The 26591-nt window shown below is 38.5% G+C and overlaps 1 protein-coding gene across 1 annotated transcript in view; it reads left to right on the top strand.

Annotated features, from left to right (window-relative positions):
• The window catches only part of kcnh5b (potassium voltage-gated channel, subfamily H (eag-related), member 5b), a 380353-nt gene that overhangs the window by 20032 nt on the left and 333730 nt on the right, over positions 1-26591 (top strand). The window contains exons 2-4 of the mRNA XM_028821982.2: positions 5212-5335; positions 21939-22045; positions 24955-25083. Coding sequence (XP_028677815.1) covers positions 5212-5335; positions 21939-22045; positions 24955-25083 — 360 coding nt within the window. The remainder of the gene's footprint in view (positions 1-5211; positions 5336-21938; positions 22046-24954; positions 25084-26591) is intronic.

Below are 26591 nucleotides of genomic sequence, written 5' to 3'. Positions count from 1 at the left end.
TCAATGCAGGCCTTGAAAACCTGCCTGTTGAGTTTGGAGTTTGGCTTCCTGTTTTTGAATGGTAGAGAATTAGTTTTTGTCATTGGTTGTAGTAACTATTTGAGTTATTTGAATTACTTAAAATTATTTTGTACTGTCATTAATGCCATGTTTATTTTATAATAGGCATTGTTATTTGTTGTAGTGTTGTAGTCTTGGTAATGATCTGGCCACACTCATGTATGACATCATCTATACATCGGGGTGAAAGGATCACCCTTCCATCTTGAGTTATCCAAGGTTGTGGATATAATAAACACTTTGTTCATGTTTTCTTTTCTGATTCTCTGGTTAAAGAATTCTAGGCTATATTTTTCTGACTTTGATTTTTGGCTACAATTTGATTTTAAAGATGATTAAATTGCTTCTTCCGGTTTCGGTCTTTGCTGCTCTGTTGACTTTGCCTTGTCTTCTGTTTACTTATCCCTTTTCCTGTGTCTTTTACCTTGTAAAGCTAAACATTTTTGCAGGTCTTTAATATGTCTTCTATATGTGCAAGATACCAACAGAGGGCTGCGCTTGGTGGCTATTCAAAGTTATGCATTCTTTCCAGACAGTCTAAAAAGATAAACTCCGTACTATTTTAACCAGCACCGATTGGCATTATTCATAAGTAACGTTTAATCATTTTCATAACATCATCAACCACAAACTTTGGGTACTGTTCCCCCCTAGTGGAGGTGTTGCAGCATCCTCAATATCCATTTCCCATTCCAATGACGTACAGAACTGCTTTGGAAGGAACTGAAGGAAAAAGGGACTGCACAATTACCCCAGAATACACATATAAGATGTGTCAGTTATTACATCAATAAGGCACAGAATGCTTTCCCTTTGGCATTTAAATGACATATATTTGGATACGAACAAAAAAGTAAAGTAGTGCAGGATTTAGCACTTTCATCTTACAGCTCCATCAGACTAGGTTTGAGTCCAAGTGATAGCCAGTGTGGAGTTTATATGTTCTAGATATTCCTGCACGTTTTTTTCTTCAGGTATTCAGGTTTAATTGCACATCCCAAAGATATGCATTTTACCTTAATTGGTGATTCTAGTTTAACCAAACAGCTATGGTCTACTACCCTTTCCAGATTTGCTTCCTACCTTCTATCCAGTAATGTCAGAATTTTAGATAGATAGATAGATAGATAGATAGATACTTTATTTATCCCAAGGGGAAATTCACATACTCCAGCAGCAGCATATTGATAAACAATAATATTAAATTAATGAAAGATGAAAATGCAGGTATAACAGACAGTAACTTTATATAATGTTAATGTTTACCCCCCCGAGTGGAATTGAAGAGCCGCATAGTGTGGGGGAGAAATCATCTCCTCAGTCTGTCAGTGGAGCAGGACAGTGACAGCAGTCTGTCGCTGAAGCTGCTCCTCTGTCTGGAGATGATACTGTTCAGTGGATGCAATGGATTCTCCATTATTGACAGGAGCCTGCTCAGTGCCCGTCGCTCTGCCACGGATGTCAAACTGTCCAGCTCTGTGCCTACAATAGAGCCTACCTTCCTCACCAGTTTGTCCAGGTGTGGGGCATCCCTCTTCTTTATGCTGCCTCCCCAGCACACAACCGCGTAGAAGAGGGCATTTGCCACAACCGTCTGATAGAACACCTGCAGATGTTGAAAGACGCTAACCTTCTAAGGAAGTATAGTCAGCTCTGTCCTCTCTTGCACAGAGCATCAGTATTGGCAGTCCAGTCCAATTTATCATCCAGCTGCACTCCCAGGTATTTATAGGTCTGCACCCTCTGATGATCACGGGGTCCAATGAGGGGCCTGGTCCTTCTAAAATCCACCACCGGCTCCTTGGTTTTGCTGGTGTTCAGTTGTAGGTAGTTTGAGTTGCACCATTAAACAAAGTCCTTGATTAGGTTCCTATACTCCTCCTCCTGCCCACTCCTGGTTCAGCCCACGATAGCAGTGTCGCCAGCGAACTTTTGGACGTGGCAGGACTCCGAGTTGTATTGGAAGTCCAATGTATATAGGCTGAACAGGACCGGAGAAAGTACAGTCTCCTGCGGCGCTCCTGTGTTGCTGACCACAATGTCAGATTTTCTCCAGTCCAGTGAATTCAGTCTAATTTGTATACATCAGTTCCATAATGAATGGATGGGTTTCAGCTAAGGATGGCTTGACAAAGAGATTACAGAGAATCCAGCAATCTTGGCATTACTGGTATACCATCAGTATGTAACTGTGCCCACTGCTGAAGTGTACATTTATTTCAAACCAAAGACATAGTGTTAATAGCATGAGACTCTGAATGGTCCTCACTTCAGGATTTAGGGGCTTCTGCTTAGGTCAGTGGCAATTAAAGTTCTGCAATTCTGCAGACTGTGACTTGATGTAACTCCACAGCTAGTCAGGTTTCTGGAATATTACATCCACTGGACCAGCAGTCCTTTGACAGATTTGCTGCACTATATAATGCTCAGAAAAAGAATGAAAAAGCCACTACCCAAAATATGAAATGACACTTTCTTTAAATATCTCCCTGGCATATACTGTGAGAGACAGACTGCAGAATGCTGCAAAACACACTTGTCAGCCGCCTCCATCTGAGCATCGCTATGGCGTGCCTCTAATTTTGCTGCCGGTTTCTGCTCAATGCTACTTTCTCATGTCATTTTGTTCTGACACATGTCTCTGGAATTTTCAGAGTAAGCATATTGAATGGTGTTTTTGGGGGCTTCTTGAAAAATGCGGCCTTTGCTAAAATGACAGGAAACTTTGCTCCAAGCTGTTCTCACCGCTGACACTCCCTGCAGGGTGCACGCTACCCACACGAATGGCTGTTCAAGGTGTAGGGAGACTGGACGCTCATGAAGGTCTGCTGTGTGCTCCTGTCATTTGAAATGTATTTTTTTTTTCCATAATGAGCAGGAAGCCAGAAAGCAAATCCTACATTCATCTCAGCAGCACTCCAAATTTACACAGCAAGCTGCAGCATGATGGTGACTGTGTATTTACTCATTCTGGCTGAGACCTGATTTGTGAGTCTTTTAGGGTCGTTGCCTTTTTATTTGAACATGTGCCTAATTGGGGTGTGGATAAATTAGCCATGTCCCTAATTGAACTCTTATACAGTTCATTTACATTCACTCATAGCTGATCCATACAGTAGCTGACGTACGGTTCTTCGAATGGGTTTGCTCCTCATTACCTCCAGTCTTTAGTCTTTCTATATATCCCTTCAAGAAGTCTCTGTTTTGATTCTACCTGTCTGCTGAATGTGCCTGCTCTTACTTGATGGACAACACTACTCTGTTCTTGCTCCAAAGCTGTGGAATAATCTACCTTTTTTGGTATTCCTGCTACACCCAATTTACTCATGTTTAGGCATCTTTTGAAAAGGCACCTTTTTCATTAAAGATTTTCAAATTATTAAAATAATAAACAGGAGGAAAGATCCTATGCAACAAACATAACATACCATTTTTGTGCTGGTTGCCAGAAAGCTGATCACAAATTACCCCTTCAGTCTTGATATTCTGACTAATCAGGTCAACTGCATGTCACCAGTGAGAAATCACTTCACCCTTCTCCATTTTACATCCTCTCACGGAGCGGCAGGTTTCAAAACTGAGCCTCTTAATCAGTAACTAGCAGCCAATCCAGTTGAGCTGAAGAGAAAGACCCTCTGTTTAAGGGACTAAATTAAAGGCGGTTGGATCATGGAGCAGCAAGACTCGGCACTGTACCAAAAGATGATCTTCTGTAGTTATACTGCCTGAGATGGGTGGTCTTTAATCTGAATGCGCCAAGTTTCAGACCCTCGACTGGTGTCTTAGTGTGAACGAGCAGCTCAGATCTAAGGGCAGACACTGCACCACTCATTGGACATAACCACACTCCTTAGTTTATTCTGCTAGTTTTGTTTCATTTTGAATCTTGTGACATTTGTTTGTTTTCCTGTAAAAATTCAATCTGCAGAAATTTTCTGATGACACAGCCATAGCTGGGTGTATCTTCAGTGGGCAGGAGAATGATTTTGTTGACTTTATTGAATGGTGGAAATTTAACCTGCTACACCTCAACATCAGTAAGAAAATGAGATAATCATAGACTTCAGAAGGGTCAAACCTTCTCTATTCATTGATGGTGAAGATGTGGAGGAGGTGGGGACGTATAAGTACCTCGGGGTGCATCTGAATGAGGGGCTTGAGTGGAGTACCAACACAGAGGCTGTATACAAGTAGGGTCAGAGCCACATCTATTTCCTAAGGAGGCTGAAGTCATTTGGTGAATGGAGGCCATTCTTACGTGTTTTCTTTACCAGTCTGTTGTGGCCAGTATATTGGTCTATGCGGTAGTGTGCTAAGGAAAAGGCATTAGTGGAGGTGATGCAAACAGACTAAACAAACTGATTAAAGAGGCTGGTTCAGTTTTGGGAGTTGGGCTGGACTTACTGGAGGAACTGGTAGAAGAAAGGTCACTCAGCAAGATGCTTACCTTCCTGGACAAGGACTCTCACCCCCTGTATGAGGTTTTCGCTAAATAGAGGAGTATTGTCAGTAACAGACTGAGACAACTGAGGTACTCCAAGGAGCACTGTGTAAGGTTGCTTCTATCCTCGGCCATCAGGCTCTATAATGAGTCACTCATCAGACAAGGTGGTCTTGTTCCCTGTATGCTGAATGGTATGAGCTGGTCTAGTAGACATTTTAACAGGCAGTGACACTATGTACATAATATTGTGCCAATGAGAGACATTCTGTGAACTGAGAAATTATATCTGATAAGTATGTGCAATTCTGAACACTTTACACTTGTTTTGTTAATTTACTTATACTGTAGATAGTTCTTGATATACAGTATGTGTATTTGTTATTTGTTATCATACATATGATTATTATAATTCTTTATCTGCTGCTGCAATTTGCTTTAGAAATTAATGTTTCTATCTATCTATCTATCTATCTATCTATCTATCTATCTCTATCTATCTATCTATCTATCTATCTATCTATCTATCTATCTATCTATCTATCTATCTATCTATCTATCTATCTATCTATCTATCTATCTATCTATCTATCTATCTATGATACAGTACCTTTCACTATTTATCTATCCATCCAACAGGAAAATGTTTATGTTCCTCTTCCTTTCCAGCTTTACTAGTATTTCTTTTCTTTCATTTTCCTTTCTTACAGAAACCAGTTTCTTGCTTGGAAATGCCCAAATTGTGGACTGGCCTGTAGTATATAGTAATGACGGATTTTGTAAACTCTCTGGTTATCATCGAGCTGAAGTAATGCAGAAAAGCAGCACATGCAGGTATGGGCCTCTGTTTTCAATGTCCTGTCTATCATCCTGGGGCATCTGAAATGTGTTGTGGGTCTGGCTGGCAATGGGCTTGCTTGTAATTACAAGTGGTCTAAGGGCCACTTTCATAATATTACAGCCTCCCAGCAGGCTATTTATTTGAGACATGGCATTCTGAACTCCCTTTAAGTGTGATAGTCACATGACACATACGCTTTTTATTCAATATTTGGCTTTTTATTTTTAGCATGCAGAAAAATCTGATAAACAGCCAACAGCCAGTCATTTCAAGGTGATTTCAAGTATAAACTGAATTTATTATGAAATGATTTATTAAGCTTTTTTCTCAAAAATTAGATAGCTAGATAGACAGGTTGTGTGCTATCAGCTAGGTAAAGATACATTGAATGTAAGTGCCTGTGCAGAAATCCACTATATATTGAATTCTAAATATATGTAGAAATTTAGAAATTTGTTTGCATTTACAGTATATACATATACACAATGTCCACGAAATGTATTCACCCCTTGGAAATTTTCACAACTATTGTTATACAACATTGAATCATCATTGAGTTAATTATGCTTTTTTGATCATCAGGAAAAGACTTGAATGTTTGGAATATCAAAGTGAAAACAGATCTCTGGAAAATGATCTAAATTAATTGCAAATATAAAGGACAAGGTCATTGATTGCATACGTGTCCACCCCCATTCTAGTCATTGCTTAGTCACTGCACCTTTGGCTGCCATGACAGTCTGTGTGTGCAGGTGTCTAATAGCGTTGCACCATCTGCATATTGCAGTTTTTCTCCACTCTTCTTTATGATTCAGTGTTGTATTATAATGAAATGTGAAAACCTCCAAGGGTGTGAATACACTTCATAAGCAATGTATGTTTGATTTTTCATGAAAAGTGACATAGTGACCAGTAGGGATGCACCTGAGACATCCACAAACTCAGAATAAGTCCAAAGGAGATAAAAGCTGATTTATCAAACTAATAAACACAAAGAGGGACAATTAAGAGAAAATTCAAAGTAACAAAACAAAAGGGGAAAACAATTGCAATTGACTTGATTCCTTACTCATGTACCCACTACAAACACTTTATAAAGCTCTCTGTTCTCACTTCCAACACTTTCCCTCCATTCTACTATGATTCTCTTCATCCCTCCATTTGAACCCATGTCTAGTACTCCTCTCAACTCCAACTTCAAAGGCTCTCTTGTTTTTAGGCCCAGGCCAGAAATCTCTTCTATTTAAGTTCTGGAAATCCCTTTCAGGATCAGGAATAAGAAAGGGTAACATATAAATCCAGAGTCTTGGCTTTGAATTACAGTGTGGAGTTTGCCCTTTTTATGATATGGTGATTTTTCTGTCCCCAGCCTCATCTTTATTTCCTTTATGTCTGATGGATTGACTTTGTTTTATTTGCCTTTAGTTGTTTCTCTTTGTTTTGTTTTCTTTTCTGTGTTTTATGGTGAAATGGTTGGAGCTTCTAGTTACATTGTTTCGTCAAAGGTGTTGCAGCAGTTCTGAATGCAGTCACCTGAGGGAGCTCTAAGGGTTTGCTCTGACAATAGCTGCCCCTTTACTGTAGAAATCTTTCAGTTAATTTTGTTTTTCAAGTGGATTATTTTGCTTCTCTATTAATTTGAGTTACTTTTCTATTTTTTCATTTTTTTCATCTTCTATTCTTTGTTTATTATTTAGTTAAATTATTTTTCCCTGTTGCTTTCTTACTCTTTCTTCCTTAATGTGTTGCTGATTTTATCATTTCTTAATAAATTATTAAGTCTTTATCAGTTGTATGTGTTTGAATTTAATGGTTTGGCCTTTCTTTGGAGTAATATTATAACAGCTGTTTGTCTGCATGTTTTCTTTTCACACATCTAGTAGAGTTTTAGTGAGGATAAATGTTTTTACATTAACTTGAGAAACAGCTACACATGCTGTTGAGAAATAATTAAACATTTATAAATTGAAATATAGGGCGGCACAATGATGCAATGGTGGTGCTGCTGCCTCGCAGAATAGAGACCAGGGTTTGCGTTTGCGGGTCCTCTCTGTGTGGAGTTCTCCCAATGTCTGTGTGGGCATCCTGTTCAGGGTTTGTTCCTGCCTTGTGCCCTATGCTAGCCGGGATAGGCTCCTGCTCCCCCTCTCTCTGTGACCCTTGTCTGGATTAAGCAGGTTAGAAAATGACATGACAAATTGAAATACAAAATTGGAAGCATAAACACATTATACTTAATAGGTACATAGTACTTACCTGAAGGTGCGCCACATTCATTCATTCATCCATCCATCCTTCTATTTACAAAACTAGCAGCTTTTGGCCCCGTTTGTTGTATCTGCCCATTGCAGGGCACACTCATTTACACACCCACGCTTATGCAGAGCAAGTCAATTTTTGTCAGCTATCCTTATTATGGATGTGGAAGAAAACAGGAGAGAACACCACATGAACAAAGGGCGAATTTGCAAACTCCAAACTGGCAGTAACTCCAACTCTACTGCAAAGGTGAGGCACTTTATGCAATAAAAGGTGCACAAATTTTATAGAATATAATTACTACAGGGACAAAACCATGACATTTCATAAAGCACAAGCATAAACTACACAGCAGTTACATCTGCATTCAAAATCATTGCACACTACAAGCCTTTTGTAATGATTGGCAGATATTTTCATATCTGAACCAGAATGTCCACCAATTACAAGAAGCATCGTTCTTTCAATATAACTGCTGGGACCATTTACTATATTTTAGGAGAAACAGAAGAAGCAATTTCTCATAAGCTAATTTTACATGACATCCAGACATGGCACTGAAGGATTGTTTTATTTTGATTTCTGCAACTAAGCTGCGGGTATTTGTCAGCTGAATTAGCACCATCATTCTGCTTGTAATGGTTACTATGCTGCCTGTATAAGCTGCCGGCATGGATTATGGTTAAATTGATGGTAAGCCGCTATCCATGTCGAGTCTCATTTAAATTCTTAATAAGGAGCACAGAATCAAGCAAAGCTTTGGAAATGCATTCAGTTTAGGCATTTTACCACAAGGACACTCGTGAAAGTTTGAATATCCACTTATATTTTCAATTGTGTGAATAACTCTCACATTTACAGTAATTGAATGCTATCATTTACTTTTATATTCATTTTGATGGTAGTTTATTACAAAGGGCACCATGACTATTAATGTTTTTAACATTATATGCAGGAATGTTTTACTTTTTGCTGTATATTGGTTTTCCATCGTTACATGCACAGGATTTCAAATGACTAATTTCAGACTTCTGTGCTAAACAAACATTAAACACCTGAGGGCTAAAATTCAGTCCTCGAGTGCTGCAGTAGCTGCAAGTTTTTGTTCAAAGACGACTTTCTTAATTAGTATCCAATCATTACAAATAACTGAATTTATTTAATTTTATGGCTTATTAATTCTGTGAGCAGCTGTTTAAAGCTGATGCTCCAGTTAGGATGTTGGACATCTCTGGGTACACGGTTCTTGAGACTGATCCTCCAATTAGCTTTGAACGGCCCAACCCATCATTGCTTCTATTTGAGTGGGAGTCACCCCAACTGACTTGAAAACGGGACTTGTCATCCCTATCTGGAAAGGAAAAGACAACTGCGGCAACTACAGAGGAATAACACTGCTCTTGGTGCTGGGTAAGGTCTTTTCTAGGGTCATCCTCAATAGGATCCGTGATCACTTACTCACCTACTAGTGACTGGAATGGTCTACTTTTACACCTTAGAAGTCTACCATCAACTGCATCCTAGCACTCAGTCAATTACAGCACTATGGCCATGTGGTGCGATTGTTGAGGACCCGAGTGGCTGGACCAGGCCAAAGGAACGCCCACATAACACCTGGCTGTGGCAAATAGATGGTCATTTTTGGAAGGTGGGACAAGGCCGTGGGGTTGGTTGCCAAACAGGATCCTGAGCTGTTTCATTGTGTGGTGGGTGTGACAAAGAATTGTACCGCTCCCCAAACTTACCTGACCTGAACAAAAAACAAATTGGTCTCAGAAAATGACCCAAATCAAAAATGAACTTTAGAACAAGCATTGAATCAAAAAACAATTTCATCAGATTATTTTGTGTCAAAAACCCCAATTACGAAATGCAGCTCAATACTAGAGCTAGAAAATAACCTGTAAAAAATGTACAAAAAGTCCAAGGATCCTAACAGTGAGAGGCAAGGTTTTAACCCTCTAATGGGGTAACAGTCCATTAGTCCATTGCAGGGTCCGCTTCCAAACATCTGCACCCATGCAGGGCCAGCTTGGACCTGCCAATCAACACATCTTTGGGATGTGAGAGGAATATTAAAGTGTCCAGAGACAAATCCATTTGTACTTGGTTAGAAGTGGCTTTTTTGACATGGAAATTCAGACCTTTGCTTGGGCTAACCTGGCCTGCAGCCATGTAGGCTACAACAGCCTTGAAATTAACTTAAGATATTTCTGTTCATTTGTTTTTCAAAGAAATATTCCTGCCCCTACATTGACAGATTCAGTGTTCAACGTTAGTGAAATATACACAAGTGTTGGGCAACATTCAAGGATGTCATTAATTGTATTTCAATGGCACAAGTCAAACACATAACTTAAAAATCTTCCCTTACAGAATTTCAATCTTTTCATAAGGTACAAAATTTTAAATGTAATTGTAACTTAGCTCAACCGACGCGCACAGCAACTAATCCAGCAACACACACTGAAACCAAATCACAGGGTGTGCATGTGGTCTGATGTTAGTTGTGATGAGCTGCTGGTTTTGTTTACACTTATTGTATATAATCAAAAGCCTCAAGTTGAAATGCACTAGTCAACAAAACCTTTATTTGAAAAGCAGTTTATGGATAGCAGATCACGAGTCTGAAAAGTTCACTTGGCAATGAACCGATAAAAACTACACCTCATACAATTACTAAGTTGGCAGTAAGTCTACAGAACAATAGGTTTATTGGTAACTTGACAAAACTGCCTAGAGTCTACAGACTGGAGAAAAACTAAACAATTTTTATTTTTTTAAAAATGATCTTAATTTTTATTTCAATTTCTTTCCTAGTTTTACTTAAACAGCTTAAAATACCTGCTATTCTGAAAATAATTAGGTTCCGGAATAATGTTGTTAATATTTTTCCTGCTCTTCTGTATTTTTGTCTCCCTCCCAGTCTTATTTTTTTGTTCTCAGAATAAATAGTTGAAAAATCACACTCTTTTTGTTTGTAATATTTGAAATGACTTACTGTGCTTTGCTCGCTATCAAGTATAATCTTATAATTGTATGCTTTGGCATTGCATGCTCTCTCTCTCTCTCTTTATAGATAGATATGACAGCAACACAAGAAAAATGTTAGAGTCCAGGAGGTTTCGCCCCATTTACTAGCATTTATAAACAAAACATGGTCCAGGTACAGCCAGTCTTGAGTTACTTGTGAGACAGGAGATCCATCACCATTTGCTGCTGCCCAATAATGAACAATAACTTCCAGGTTCTCTGTTGGTTAATGTATATGCTTGCAGGGCTTCCAAATCCATCCTGGAAGTGAAACCATGACCCAAATTTGAAGTCTTCCGTCACCAAGTGAATGTTTCCGCTCTTGCTTATCTCCTGTTCCTACCCATGCAGAGCCTTGAGGGTGCTCCTGTAGTTCATGTTTGACAATATATATTTATATATCACTCCTTATCTTCGATGTTGTTTCTTTGTTTTTTCTTGCTATACATTCACTTACTGCACAGTTTCTTAAAATATGTGTCTTGACCCAAAATGGGTTGCACCTTGCTGCTGTTGGGCCATGTAGGTTTACAATTCATTGTTGTATTTAATGAGAATGGGTCATGTACAGTTTGTGAATTGTCTCTCGATGGGTTGCTGCAGGTTGTTTAAGCAATTGATATTGCTCTGCTATGAATGTCAGTGGCAATTCTCTAAGGGGAAAACAGTCAGCATGGATTAGTTCTCAAAGACACTAAGAGGGACAAGATTGAGTAATGAGAACAAAAAGTTTACAGACTGATTGTATTCACTCACATTGCTTGCTGCTTATTTGTAGTGTCTATTCAAGTTTTGGTAACTCTTAAGCTTTGACATTACATGTTTGTTTTTTCTGTGGTTCCTTCAGAACAGCTAGGTGAGACACCAACCAATTGTTCAACAGTTCAAGCCAGAGTCCCCTCTCAGTCTGCCAATGTTTATATATGCAGACTAATCTAGCATTAATATTAATTAATTTAACAAATGATATATGTTTTGCTCATGACTGGTGAGATCTTCAAGTACATGCACCATTCACATTAAAAAGAAATCAATCAAAAAATGGGATGCTGGTGCCTGTTCTGTCTTGACTAGCTTCAGATCATTGTGATACCCTCTCACATTACCACCCTCTGACAAAAAGAACAGAAAAGTAACAGAAGCAACTAACCAAAACCTAAATTACCAAAGGAAAAGACTAAAATCTATAATAAAAAAATAAAAAATCCACATGACAAGAGAAAAGAATTGAGATCTTAAAAAATCAGCATGAAGCAAAGCAGGCAAAGGTTTCTACTGCCAGAAGAAGTTGCTGAGGTAAGTGAAGGCTCTTAAATAGTCCTCTCAGGTAAGTTACTCAACCCTAAGGACCTCTGCACCTGAGAGTCCTAATCCAAAATAGGGTCCCACTCATACAAGCACAAAATCATCTTAAGGAACTTGAACAAAAAAATAAAACATAAACAAGGTAATGGATTGGGGCAATGTTTGAAGAGAGATAAAGGAGTCATGGGAAATTATGTGCAAAAGACCAGCTCTCCCATGTTTTAAAAAGCCCCTGGATTTTGGAAAATGAATCTTTTAAAATAAACCTCAACCAATTATGTCAAGAGTATGCCAAAAGCATATAGAAAATAATCAGGTATATACAAGATATATTTTCAATGTTTTCTTTCACAGAGTTAAGGCTTTTTTCACTTTTGATTCTTTGAATATTTATCTTCTTTCTTAGTGAAGTTTGCTGAATACCTCTGTCTGTGTAGCTACAGGAGACAGTACACTCAAGCTTGTCATGAGCTTGTAGAAAGGTCAACTGAATTCAATGATTTAAATAACTGGCTTCATCCCAGTTCACAATCACCACAAACTTATAATAATCAGACTGCTCTTTTGTCCAGCATTTAGTATAATTTCCTTGCTTAGATGTTGTGTCATCTTTGTTGTGAATTCCATAATTTTTCACCATCCATACTATGATTGTGTTTGAGGAGTTCATGCCCAATAAGCACCATTTAGATTATCCAATAGGGTGCAAACATTCCAGTATGTAATGTTCATCCATATTGTCTTTGTTTTTTGGCTGCAAACTTAGTGTTCCTGCTGGATGTGCTCTTCCAGCTAAACATACATAAACACAGCACAAGTTCAAGACAGGTAAAGAACTGTACTATATTATAATAGATAAATAATTAAAAATCAATAATAGCTAAGAGAATAGAGAATAATAATTTGAAATAGAGAGTGATACATAATAAATAATATCAGTAAGTAACAAAAAAAAAATTATTAATGACAAGTGTAACATTTACTGCGTATAAATTTGCTGTTGAGGCAGATCTGAGGGCAGGGGTACAGCACAGAGTTCAGAGTCCAGACAAGTAAGTGGTAAAAGCTGTTGTAGTACCTGGCAGAACTGGTTCAGATGATACAGTACCTTCTGGGACAAAGAGACCGTGGTAGGGGTGGGAACGGTCCTTCACAATTTTGTAAGCTTTTCGGATGCAACTATTAAGTAAGAGGACCCAAACATCTTTTTTGCAGTGTGCACTATCCATTGTAGGAGTGTTTAGATTGGGCCTTTTTTACAACACCTTTTCTTGTCCCTTCTCTGATTGAGGTTGAGCAGGTGGGGTCCCTAAAAAGGGCTGCTCAGTCATGTCTGCAGCTACTGAAAATACTCCCAGTTCAATATATTGATGGCCATCCTCTTATGTTCAGACTTGTGGCTGAGGGCATCCAGTGACACTACACCTGCTTCTGTTGCCACACATCCATCACCACAGAACTTAGGTTGGGAGGGTTCTGTGAGGAGAAACCTGCGCATGAGTAAATGAATGTGATGTGATCGTTGTGTGTACCAGTAACCACACAAACTTGGTGGTCAAGTTGTGCTATTTCAGTGGTAAGGGAAATCCTTGATAATTGGTGGATCTCTTCCATTGCAGTCTTCATCCACCTTTCCAGCTGTTGAGGATATAAGCCTTAATCCTCCTGGCTTGCTGCTGAGGACTTCTGGTTTATATCAGAGTTGCCATCTCCTATGCTGGAAGCCCTACAAACCTGACTTTCCTCGGTTCCCTGAGGTGGGCCCCTTACTGAGTGCTGACAGCATGTAGGGCAGGGGCATAACTCCCTGAGGTAGATTGGTTACCTAATTTGGTTGTCATGCTACCCAGGATCCTGACAAACTGTGTATAGATCAGACCAATACAGTTATTTAATGAAGTAAGTGTCAGAGACAGTTCTGGACACTATGTTGTATTGTAGTTAAAAGGCAAAAGACACTCAGTGTGTCAGTGAACACTTAAACCATGGTGACTGTTACACTTTAAATGCAAAAGAAGTTTGAAGTTCTTAGGTGATTTCTTGAATTTTCTGAAAACTAAGCAGTAAAAGTATCTGCAAAAGTTTTATGTAGTTTTCATCTCTTAAATTTCACTTGCGCTACAACTGCCACACTCACCCTGTAAAATGGATGCTGTGACACGCAGTGATGTTCATAAAAACACGTGTCCTACCACCACAACTCTGTCTATACAGCAACAGCTTCACAATCCATACGGTGATGTCAAGACTTCACAACACATGGCAAATAGCAAAATTCAAAGTCAAATTCAAAACAACAGAATGACACAAATTATATACCATTTGAAAAATAATAATAATGTAAAAAGGAAAGCTCACAACGCACGACTAGCAAAATTCAAATTCAAAGCAACAGAACAATAAAAGTTGCATAGTACTGAAAAATAATAATCATAAAACAAAAATGAAAACTCACAACATATGACGAGCAAAATTCAAAGCAACATTAAAATTCAAAGCAACAGAGGAATAAAAATTACATACCATTCAAAAAAAAATAATGGCTGTAACGCAAAAATGATGCTACTAATTTACAGAATCTGACAGGGATTGGATTGATCTGTCCATTTAATGAATGGTCGGACACAGTATTGTTTATTTTTATGGTTATTGAATAGCAGAGATTAACTCTAGGCAAAATCATTGCTGGCATTTTCTGTCAAGAGTCAGTACTGAAGCAATGATGTCTCTCGTCGATAGTGAATACCCGGGAGGAAATGTATTATTGAGTGACAGAGGAAACCAGGAGATGGAAGGCACCATAAAGGGCAAGGCCAAAGATGTTGTCAAGGGATAGGTAAATATTTTAAAAACCAGAAAAGACAAGCAAAGTCAAATAATATAGAACAAGAGCACATACCCGAATCAAAGTAAAAACAAAAAAAACAAACAAACAAATTAGACTTTCAGCCAGAAGTCTAATATTATATTGGGTTATTTTATTCTATTACTACTGTGACGTTTGCATTTAGTAAACATGCAATATTCACAGAACAAGCGGTTGTGTGCTGCCATCTTAAATAAGTAGAACTTGATGACACAATGATCAAGCATCAGATGCATAATGACTGCAAACAACATGGCCATGGCCATACAAAGACATTCAGAAAATGGCTGCTACCATCCAATAAGAAGAACACAAAATGATGTCTGCTGAAAAACAACAAAATAAATTAGCAGAAATAAACAAACAAAATGTTCCAATAATAAACTAATTAAATAATAAATATTAAAAATGTGGATTCATCACACTATATCAGTAGAACAGTCCAGTCAGTTTATATCAAAAGTTCTAAATAACGTCCTTAATAAATAATTACACTTTTTATAACTAAATTAAACTAAATTTAGAGTTTCTAATGAGGCATCATCTTTAAATAAAATGACTGCAGTGATCTCACTTGCCAGAACATGAAAACTTTGAACCAGGAAATGACATCCATGTCTTCAGCAACAACCGTAATAAACAGACAAATCTGTGTTGTTAACATATAACTGTGCTCTAAGTGTAATGCGATGATAAGCAAGAAATCAAAAATAATAACACAAAAATACTTTCAACAGAGCTGCTGATTAATCAGTGTTAACATGTGCAGTTAACAATCTAAAAATTTCCATGATCACATTTTTTAATGCAATCCCTTAATGTGTTAATTCAATCTACCACATGTCATATGTTGTTAATGAAGCAGCACCAAATGAAGTAATACCGGGTCACTGCCGCTTGATCGTTTCCATGTTGTTTCTTGATAATCTTCATCTATACACACTTGCCAACCATTACTTATAATACAGAATTGTCCTGCACTGGAACTTAAAATGCTGAGTACTGATGAAATTAATAAAGGATATGATCTGTGACATTTTTGTACACATCATTTCATAGATACAGTACATTAGCTCATCATTGTACAGAGAAAAATATGAAAACCGTTCAGATTAAACCAGTTATACAAGCGGAGTGAATGTGCAGATCTTGTCTGTCTATAACACAATCTGTGAGAATGCATGTCAGTGGTGCTGCGTTCACCCATTAATGGTAAAAAAACAAAAATTGTTGCATATGTAGTATAGCATAACATCCAGAACAAGATGATTCACGCGCTGTAAACATGAATGCGATGAAGCCTGCTAATCCAAATCTGTGTGTAAAGAGAGACTGTCAGTGTCAGTGGGTCAGCCTTGTCCCTGACGTATATCTGACCTGAAACAGCACAGTGAAGATTCTATTCATGTCCGAACAGCTATTAAACAGTTGACGCTTGATTCTTATACCTCACTCAGACTTCCTCCGAAGTAGACATGATATGCTATTTTTGTTCAACTAATTGTACGTTAAGTACTTTAGCCTATATTATAACCTACATTATTAGCCTGTATTATACTGTAACCAACAAAATTAGGCAATAACACCGCACAACAAAATATTTCCTTCTTGAACACTGTTGGATGTTTCTTATAGATTTTTGGGTGCTGATCACGAATATCACATCAAAAATTTACCCATCACGTACCGTTTCAGTTTTGTCATGATTTTTTCTTATATTTGTATCTAAACATTTTCACTCCCATAAGTGACTTATCAACAACAGTTTGTGCAGCCTGGGCATGTCCAGGCATAGAATCAGGCCAGGTTGGAAGCTGTACTGTGGAAGTTGACATCCTGGGCAGGTCTGAACGAGCATGACGCTGTCTCAGCATGCTATAAAGGTGGCTTGCATACACCGATCCTGCTCATTTGGTTAAATATAGTCAGTGTGTATGTATAGTATCAGTATAGTAAAGTATAGTATCTGTAGCGATATAACAGTAACTAAGCTTGATGCTATAGACGTTTTGGTGTCGGGCGATATGTCTCGTCAATGTTGTAACAGCCGCGATACATTCTACTATATCTGTGATGAATATACACTTGCGCCTCAGAGACATTGGATGACTGCTCTTGTGACGAAAACTTATCATCTGTATTTCAGCTGCAAAATTGGTGGTCAAGACAAGGAATGGGTGCTTCACATTTGCTGTGTGACATGTGCTGTCAGTCTGAGAGCCTGGCTCAGAGGCACTCGAAAGACTATGCCGTTTGCTGTTCTGATGACTGATGTTCTGGTGAGAACAGAAAGACCATGTGACGGATTTTTACTTCTATTTGACTAATGTGTCTGGTTTCTCTGCCAAAAACAAGAAGTTAAGTGAATATCCTAATCTCCCTTCAGCAATGAGACCCGTGCCACATGACGACAGTCTTCCAATTCCAAAACCACCGGAGGATTGGACCTTAGACGAACCAGATGAAGAAACTGCAATGCAGGGTACTGACAGTGACATTGACCCGGATTTTGAACCATGCTCATCAGGCGATCCACATCTGATAACACAGCCTGAATTGAATGATTTGGTCAGAGATTTGGGTCTGTCAAAAGCAAAAGCTGAGCTGCTGGGTTCGAGACTGCAGGAATGGTGTTTGCTGTCACCAGGCACGAACATTTCTATGTTTCAAGGCCAACATCGTGATATAACCAAATTTTTTGCACAAGTCGACAATCTCTGTTTCTGTTGTGACATTGAAGGATTGTTCTCAGCCTTGGGTTGTGATCACAACCCGGAAGAGTGGCGTTTCTTCATTGATTCGTCAATTTTAAGCCTGAAAGCTGTTCTGCTACACAATGGCATCGTTTATCCTTCAGTACCTGTTGGCTAAGCAGCAAACATGAAAGAAACGTATGCGAATATGGAATTGTTGCTGAAGCACATCTAGTATAGCAGGTACAACTGGAATATCTGTGGAGATCTTAAAGTCGTTTCTCTGTTACTAGGACTACAGCTCGGCTATACAAAGTACTGTTGTTTCATCTGTGAATGGGACAGCCATGCCAAAGAGTTGCACTATTCTCGACAGAACTGGCCACTGCATAAAAAGTTAGTTCCAAGACAGAAAAGTGAGGCATATGAATCGCTTGTTGACCCAGCAAAGATATTTTTGCCTCCTCTTCACATAAAACTGGGACTCATGAAGAATTTCATGAAAGCACTGAACAAGGAAGGCAAAGGTTTTCGTTATTTAAGACAGATGTTCCCAAGAATAACCGACACCAAGATGAAAGAGGGCATTTTTGTTGGCCCCCAGATCAGACATGTTATCAGTGACAAGCGGTTTGAAGATCTGTTAGTTAGGCCGGAAAAAAATGCCTGGAAAGCCTTCAAAGATGTTCTTGACAATTTTCTGGGCAATTACAGAGCCCCAAACTACATTCAGCTGGTAGACTAACTTCTCGAAGCATACAAGACAATGAAGTGCAACATGCCACTCAAGATTCATTTCCTCCATTCACACTTGGGACTTCTTCTCCGCAAATCTCGGTGCTGTCAGTGACGAACACAATGAAAGGTTTCACCAGGACATTGCTACGATGGAGAAATGATACCAGGGCAACTGCTTGCTGACTACTGTTGGACACTGCAATGTGATACACCAGACATTGAATATAGAAGAAAATCAGGAGCGAAAACGTGACTAAATACGTTATTGTCAGTAGACATATACATGTCTATTTCTCAGAGTTCCTACGTGATGCAGTTAAACCAAAACTATATTTGTGCATACCCAATAGGTATCTGTCACAATCAGCAAAAACTTTTCAAGAACCAAGACTTTAAAAAAAAATTGTTGTGCAGTGATCAGTGCAAATTAATCGTGCTAACATTCCCATCCATTTGGGCTAATGGTTAAGGTTTAAAGGTTAAAATAGATATAAAGGTTAAGATAGTTAGAATTCATAAATGATACATTCTTTGCCAATGTGCAATTTAAAATATCTCAATGAATAAACCTATCAGGCTAACCTGTATCACCCATAACCATGGTACATGTTTGAAAGTTTTTTTTGTCAGTCTGTCCTGCTTTATGTTATCATCTTTCTTAATCTGGAATGGAGCAATAATGAACGTTGCAATATTCCTTTTCCTCTTTGTTCAAGGAAATAGATAAATTTTGATTACAAGTATGGGTTTCATATCTATACTAGACATAAAAATAATGCAAATGAAAAGCATAGTTTGTAACTCATTATATTTTATAATAAGTAACTATATAAAATATTTAGTTACATTTTTGTAAGTAGTGAGTTAATTTTAAAAGTATCGTTTCACAACACTGGTCCCTGGTGAACATTTGTTTTCTGTATATAAATATCTTCCCTTGAAGAACCAGAGCAAATAAGCTGCTATGCTCACGGAACTGGCTGGGTAAATAATCTGAAAATCAATGTCTCATTTTTCATCTTCATAGCATTTTAAAGGCAGAATTATTGACAAAACCAATCAAAGTGCTACACTGATTTGTACTGTGATGTGGCTCAAAATGAAAAAAAACAACACTTACTTTGAGCTGTTGACTGATTAGAGTTTCAATGTTTATTCAGTTGTTTCTATTACACAAAACTGTTCAATAAACTGAAATAATTTAAAATGCATAGGCAAATGATTGCTAAAACTGTTTTGTAAAAAAAAATAATCACTGCATTATTTCTTCTTTATAAAACATTTTAATATGCTTGAAGAAAATACAATGAATTGTGATTAATACAGTTAATTCTGACTAAAAATTTCAATTGCGCAATTAATCTGCTGCCCTAATTTTAATTATCACCAGAAACTAACAGTCCACTTTTCTGATCTTCTATTAAGCCAATTGCTGTGAAGCAGACAGTAGAGGGCCAGATCTAACATTTAAGAGAGCTGAATGGTTTCCTTCTGAGCTGGAGCAGTTGCGCTATTTCACAATCAGTCTAATGGTCAAACATTATCCCAATAGCTAACCTTGGAAAACAGACATGCGCTTGTTGCGTAAGTTATAAAGTTGGTTGTAGATTTGCCCATGTGTGCCCGAGGCTACATTCTCTCTACTATGTTTTCATTTAAAACTACAGGCATCGCACAAAAATTCACCTTTTGTCCACACTATCCTGATACTTTCAATCCCCCAAAACTGAGACTTTTGAAAACTCTCTACAGAGTCATATACTTCCGAAAATGCTGGCTCAGTGTTGCGATGTGGACTTCTAAAAATGCAGACTCTAGTCACACTCTGATTTTCTCTTGCTTAATGGGACATTAAGCCCTTCCCTGATTGGATCCTGCTCATTTCTATGTCTCATTCCCTATATGATTACCCTTCATGAAAGAAAACCATATTCCAACAGAGCAGAAAAAGAAGAGTTGCTTTCCATGGCGTTTGTTTTGTTGCTTATCCTGCCTGCATCTCAGTTGTGTTCTGTCTTGAGATAAATCCTGTTGATGGTGGTGTTACTATCCCTTTTACACATCCACAATATATACAAACATCTATGTCATATGTTAGTGTGCATGGAGATACTTTTGTAAACAATGTGAAAACCCTATTAGTGTGTACAGTGATCCCTCACTATATCGCGCTTCGCCTTTCGCGGCTTCACTCCATCGCGGATTTTATATGTAAGCATATTTAAATATATATCGCGGATTTTTCGCTGCTTCGCGGGTTTCTGCGGACAATGGGTCTTTTAATTTCTGGTACATGCTTCCTCAGTTGGTTTGCCCAGTTGATTTCATACAAGGGACGCTATTGGCAGATGGCTGAGAAGCTACCCAACTTACTTTCTCTCTCTCTCTCTCTCTTGTGCGCTGACGTAGGGGGGTGTGAGCAGGGGGGCTGTTCGCACACCTAGACGATAGGGACGTTGCTACCTTCTGTGTACAGCTGCTTCCTGAAGGACATGCTGCACGGTGCTTCGCATACTTAAAAGCTCAAAGGGCACGTATTGATTTTTGACTTTGTTTTTCTCTGTCTCTCCCTCTCTCTCTCTCCCTGCTCCTGACGGAGGGGATGTGAGCTGCCGCCTTCAACAGCTTTGTACCGGCGGTGCTTTGCATACTTAAAAACAAACAGCCCTATTGATTTGTTTGCATTCCTCTCTGTTTCCTTTGAAGAGGAAGATATGTTTGCATTCTTTTAATTGTGAGACAGAACTGTCATCTCTGTCTTGTCATGGAGCACAGTTTAAACTTTTGAAAAAGAGACAAATGTTTGTTTGCAGTGTTTGAATAACGTTCCTGTCTCTCTACAACCTCCTGTGTTTCTGCGCAAATCTGTGACCCAAGCATGACAAAATAAAAATAACCATATAAACATATGGTTTCTATTTCGCGGATTTTCTTATTTCGCGGGTGGCTCTGGAACGCAACCCCCGCGATGGAGGAGGGATTACTGTATATAGCCTGAGTAATAATTGGCCCGCCTATATTAATATTAGGGCATCTTGTGTAAAGTGATTCTGACATTTTTTAATACTGATCCTGTTCACACATAACAAGGGATGGTAAGTTCTTAGCAATCCTACCATGTCTTGACTTTGGTACCATAGACTCCAGGTTGGATTGCACATGTCCTATAGTCTGTGTGAGTCTGAGGATTTATTGATAAATTCTACAAGCTTCTCAGGCTACAGAAACATCTAGCTATATAAGAGTTTGCTTTTTAACATCCACGGGGTGGTCTCCAAGTGTGAAGTTGCAGATTCAAAATTCTGGAGGGCACACACATAAAGTCAATATTGGAAAAACAATCCCGTTATGCAAACTTTAGAGCAAATCATCTTGTAGCTGCCATATGTCTGATTGTTGATCATGTAATCTAGACATCCTGGAGAACTGTCTCTTTGCCCCTGGAGTGCTGAATTATGATCAGGCCTAAATGGGAGCCATTCAGGGGATGAAAACTGTAGGCTCAAGTTAAACCAAAGCTGTCTTACTGAGCTGACCTGCTTTACAATGAGCTTTGAATAATGGCAAATAAAAGCTTGCTAAGCAGTAAATTTTAGCAGTCTAAAGCCATCCATCTTTCTCTGGCTACAGCTTTTGTCAATATCTGAGTGGATGTGGGGGGCTTTAAGATCAACTCATTTGTCTTCTTTATTCTTCTTCTAGTTTTATGTACGGCGAACTGACTGACAAGAAGACCATTGAGAAAGTCAGGCAGACCTTTGATAATTATGAGTCCAACTGCTTCGAGGTCCTTCTTTACAAGAAGAACAGTGAGTATTTAACTTAAACTCATCACGTAAAGACAAATGCTCTTGTCTCTACTGTGGTCATCACCATCATCCATGCCAATCACCACAATCCACCTGAGGTTGCTTAGAGCTTATTGACTTCTTATTTTAGTTGTCACTTCATCTTTATGTGTATTAAATTCACCTCATTTATGGGTCCTGGAATGTGTAATCAATTACTTTTGTTTAATAGCTTTCACTTTTTGTGATTGTGTCTGGTATTGGCCTTCAAGCTGTCCTCTGTATCAGTTGGCAATCATTTTTTGCTTTTCTCTTTAGCTCATTTTGATCATCTACTGTATTTGATTTCCTCAGCTACCTATCTCTCATTTAAAAATCAATTTTCCCAACATGGAGTTAGCCATAAATATAGATGAAGAGGGGTTGACTAGGTGGCAACAAGGGAGCTTGGTCTAATGGTGAAGACATTGAACTTTAAGCCACTGGGTTTCTGAAGCAGTCACTGCCTTTGATTTACATTGTGATCCTGAGCAAGTCACTTAACCTGCCTGAGGTCTGATTATTAAATATAAATTGAATCAATTTTACTGTATCTCTCTACTTCTTAAATGCCTGGATATGGCATTCACAATATAAGGGCAACTATATGAAATGCAGTTTGTTTGTTTGCTTGTTGCGGCTCTTTGGAGGCACTCTCAAGTGATTTCCTAACAAAGTATGAGATCAGATACTCGTACAGATCCAGAAATAATCATAACAAAGGGTAGAGCAAAATAAAACAAATCCTGGCTGCTTCAGTAGACTGAAAGAAACACATTAAAGCCTTGTGCTCACCCAGGCAATATAACAAGATGACCCATGTGTCCTTGAACACCCATGGGACCTAAAGCACATACTGCTGAGCGGTGTGGAGGGAGCAGATCAGACTACAATTTTTATCAAAACCCACCTATCATGTGAGTTGTACCCCTGTCTATTTGGCACAATGCCTTAGACACTTTCCTATTAAAAGACAAAAATGTTCTTTCATTCCACCTTCCAGGCTTTCTCATGCCAAACCTCTTCCATCACTTCCTTCTGCCAGTCAACTGTCTGACTCAACTGGTGACCAGAAGGAGCTTTTAAGCCCCACTCAAGAACAATTTTGGGGAAGCCACATTAAATAATTTCTGTACCACTTTAATTAAGGTGCTGCAAAAATGTATGTATTGCTTACTTACTGTTATGTAACAAGACCTTAACAACATGTAATAAACAACCTTTATTACACTTATAAAACATCAGTAGATAGGTTATTTTTCTCTGTGCACTGTGGCATATTGAGATGATGATAAAAATGCTTGTTAATATGAAGGATTCACAGGTCTTATACTAAATATGGAATATCAAGAGAAATGTGTCTCCATTAAGACACCTCAGGACCACTCCAAAGTGAACTTTTGTTAGCAGAGATTAATAAACACTTTACCAATGCCTTTTAAGTGTTATGAAGACCTAAAGAATTGTTTGTTAAGATCTTGTTACATAAAGAGTAAATGAGTAATGGATGTATTTTTGCAGTACCTAAACTAAAAATGTTGCCATAATTTCTAGAAATGAGCTTTGGAACACCTGTGGCTGGAACTGCTCTTGGTTTCCCTGCAACTCTGGAGCAACATTCTCCCTTAAAGCACAGGACAACCTCCAAGTCATATAATCATTATGTTGAGTAGTTGGGTGCTACATATAACACAATGGTCCCCAGCTGACACATATTGCACAGGGGAGCTTCTAATATAGTCCCCCTATGGTCCTTCCATTACTATAGCACCTTCATGTGGTGATTGTTCAACTACATTGGCACCAATATATAATGTAAGTAATCTGTGTACTTTGTAGATTAACTTCTTTATTGAACTCCATAATGACTAGAAATCCCTTCCACATTATTAGACAGGGAATGTGCTGAAATGTCCCATTTTCTAAAACTATCTTTTCAAATTAAATACTTGCAAAACCTGGACTGTATGTCAGTAAATCAGGGAGAAAACCTGTGCAGACACCCACACTGAACTGAAGAAAGCTTAGAGTTGCCAGTTAACTAATATACGTCTTTGCCTTGAGATGTAAAAGCACACCAAAGTACATACTGTGTGAAAACATTGAAGAAGACACCACTGTTGGGAATTAAAATGAAGCGTAAGAGCTGGGAAATGGCACTGTGTTGTCCATGACAGATGCATTCTTCTGACCTCATGTTATCCTTTACAACCATAGAAGGCAGACTCAAGACCCTGGATGGGATCTTGCATAGAGTACACAAGCTCCCACATCCAACCTGAGCCAGACCAGGCCATATGAGATTCAGCAAGTAGCCTGACATATACAACTTTGGTATTTGAGATGAACTGGGAGAACTCAACATTGATAATGTTCCCAGTTCACTATACTATATATATACAATGTCACTCCTGACAAAGCAGCCTTGCTTTAATCAGCTCTCCCTAAAACTATTTAGAGCTGGACATATACTGTACCAAATATAACTGAAATCAGTATTTCCTAGTAAGCCTTGCAGATTATTTCATTATGGCCTGCAGCATACTGCATGACTGGTGGTCCCATGTCAGAAGTCTCATAAATCGTCAGATCTGACACCTGGATAATTGTTCCTAATTAGTCAATGCAGGTGTGCACACATCTCAAGAAGCACGGTCAGGTGGTCATTTCTGTACTTTCTTTCACAGCTGAATGGGCACAGGTAGCCTTGATCCCTCATCTTCATATTCATTATTCATGCACCTTAATTAATCTTTGCCTGCCTGCTTTGCTTAGAAGGGGGAATAATTATATTTTCATGCTTTTCTCCTGCTACTTGAAAATAAAACTCTGATCAGCAAACCTCTTCTCCATCCAAAATCAATGTGCTGATGGCATTTTTCATTCTGCAGGAACTCCTGTCTGGTTTTATATGCAGATTGCACCAATAAGGAATGAGAATGACAAAGTGGTCTTGTTTTTGTGCACTTTCAAAGATATCACTGTATTCAAGCAACCCATTGAAGATGAATCTACGAAAGGTAAGTTGCCAGGCCTTGATGTGCTTAGTTAATTATGTAATTGTGAAATTATGCTTGCCAATCAATTACAGTGTGGTAAAGGTTTATAAATGTCTAATGTATTTATTAACTAATTCAATTAAAATATATTTTATATGTGCAATAAGCATCTGCAAATGTGTACAGAGGAAGCAGGCGAAAAGAAAAACAGAAAAGAATAAGTAGAGCTAGGCTGAAGCTACCATCTACAGCTCTTATCTATTCAGCTTTGACTATTGCTTTTGTCAACTTTGACCCATGCAACCATTTGGCAAGAAAAATAACTTTTCTCTTGCAAAGCATTTTGTTCACCACAAAGATGTTTAACTTTTGTAAAAAGACAAATGGCACAAAATAAAGGGTCTGAGGCACCCAAAGGCAAACCCCTTATATCAAAGCACACAAAAGGCATAAAATAAAATGCATGGAAAAGCGCAATGAAGATCTCAGTTGTTCTGTTCAAGATGGTGTTGTTTCCTCTTTTGTGGAATTCTGGGAGGAAGAGGTGGATCCAGGTTGTCTGACATCAGTGTGGGAGAGGTGTCACTCTTCCTTTCTGCAGAGGGGAAAGGAGAAGAGAGAGCGTTATTAAACAGTGCTCCCTCTTGTCTCGGCAGCAAATTACATTCACCTAAGCCTTTAGGTTGCTCCCCAAGCACATGCGTTTGACGCTCCTAACAGATGTATAATAAATAGGCAGAAGTACACAGTGTTGCCTGGGTATATTTGTAGAATGGGTTAAACAATGAAAACGTTATATGTTTTTTTAAATGGTGACAAATTGTTATTGCTAGCTGTCCCATCTGTCATCCACACTGCCTCTCCATCAATGTCTTTGTTCCTCTGAGTTGAGAATTTGTTCTTTTCGGGTCCAGTTAGATTCCAGAATTGTCATAAGTCCTTTCTGGGTTGTAACCATGAACTCTGTGATGTCTGATTGTTAAGGTATAAAGACAAGAAGACAAAGCAAGAGTAAAACAGCAACTCTTTGGTTCTCCTTTGTGTTGTGCTTCCATTCTCGATCAAGCCTCACCCAGCATCCCCCTGCAAAAGTACATTATACTCCTTTTTATATTACAGTAGACAGAAGAAGCACACAGTGTTACTTGGGTAATTAATACTAAGCACTGGTTATTATGTCTGCTAGTCTGTCTTTAGTCTGTTCCGATGCTGCATTTACTCTGAGGCAGCAGGTGGTACTGGTGTGCAAACTGTAGCAAACAGGAAAAAACCCACTGAGACCCCCAGGTTAAACATTCTGGGTGAAAAGTAGTCATTTTTGTTTCTATGATCCTAGAGAGCAACTATGCAAAATTTGGTCTAGATGTGGTCAAAGGGTGTAGGATTGTATAGGAAACATACAGACAGACATACAGTTAGGTCCATAAATATTTGGACAGAGACAACTTTTTTCTAATTTTGGTTCTGTACATTACCACAATGAATTTGAAATGAAACAACTCCGATGCAGTTGAAGTGCAGACTTTCAG

The sequence above is a fragment of the Erpetoichthys calabaricus genome, chromosome 16 (assembly GCF_900747795.2).
Source record: "Erpetoichthys calabaricus chromosome 16, fErpCal1.3, whole genome shotgun sequence".
Lineage (NCBI taxonomy): Eukaryota > Metazoa > Chordata > Cladistia > Polypteriformes > Polypteridae > Erpetoichthys > Erpetoichthys calabaricus.
This window is presented reverse-complemented; position numbering and strand designations above follow the sequence as displayed.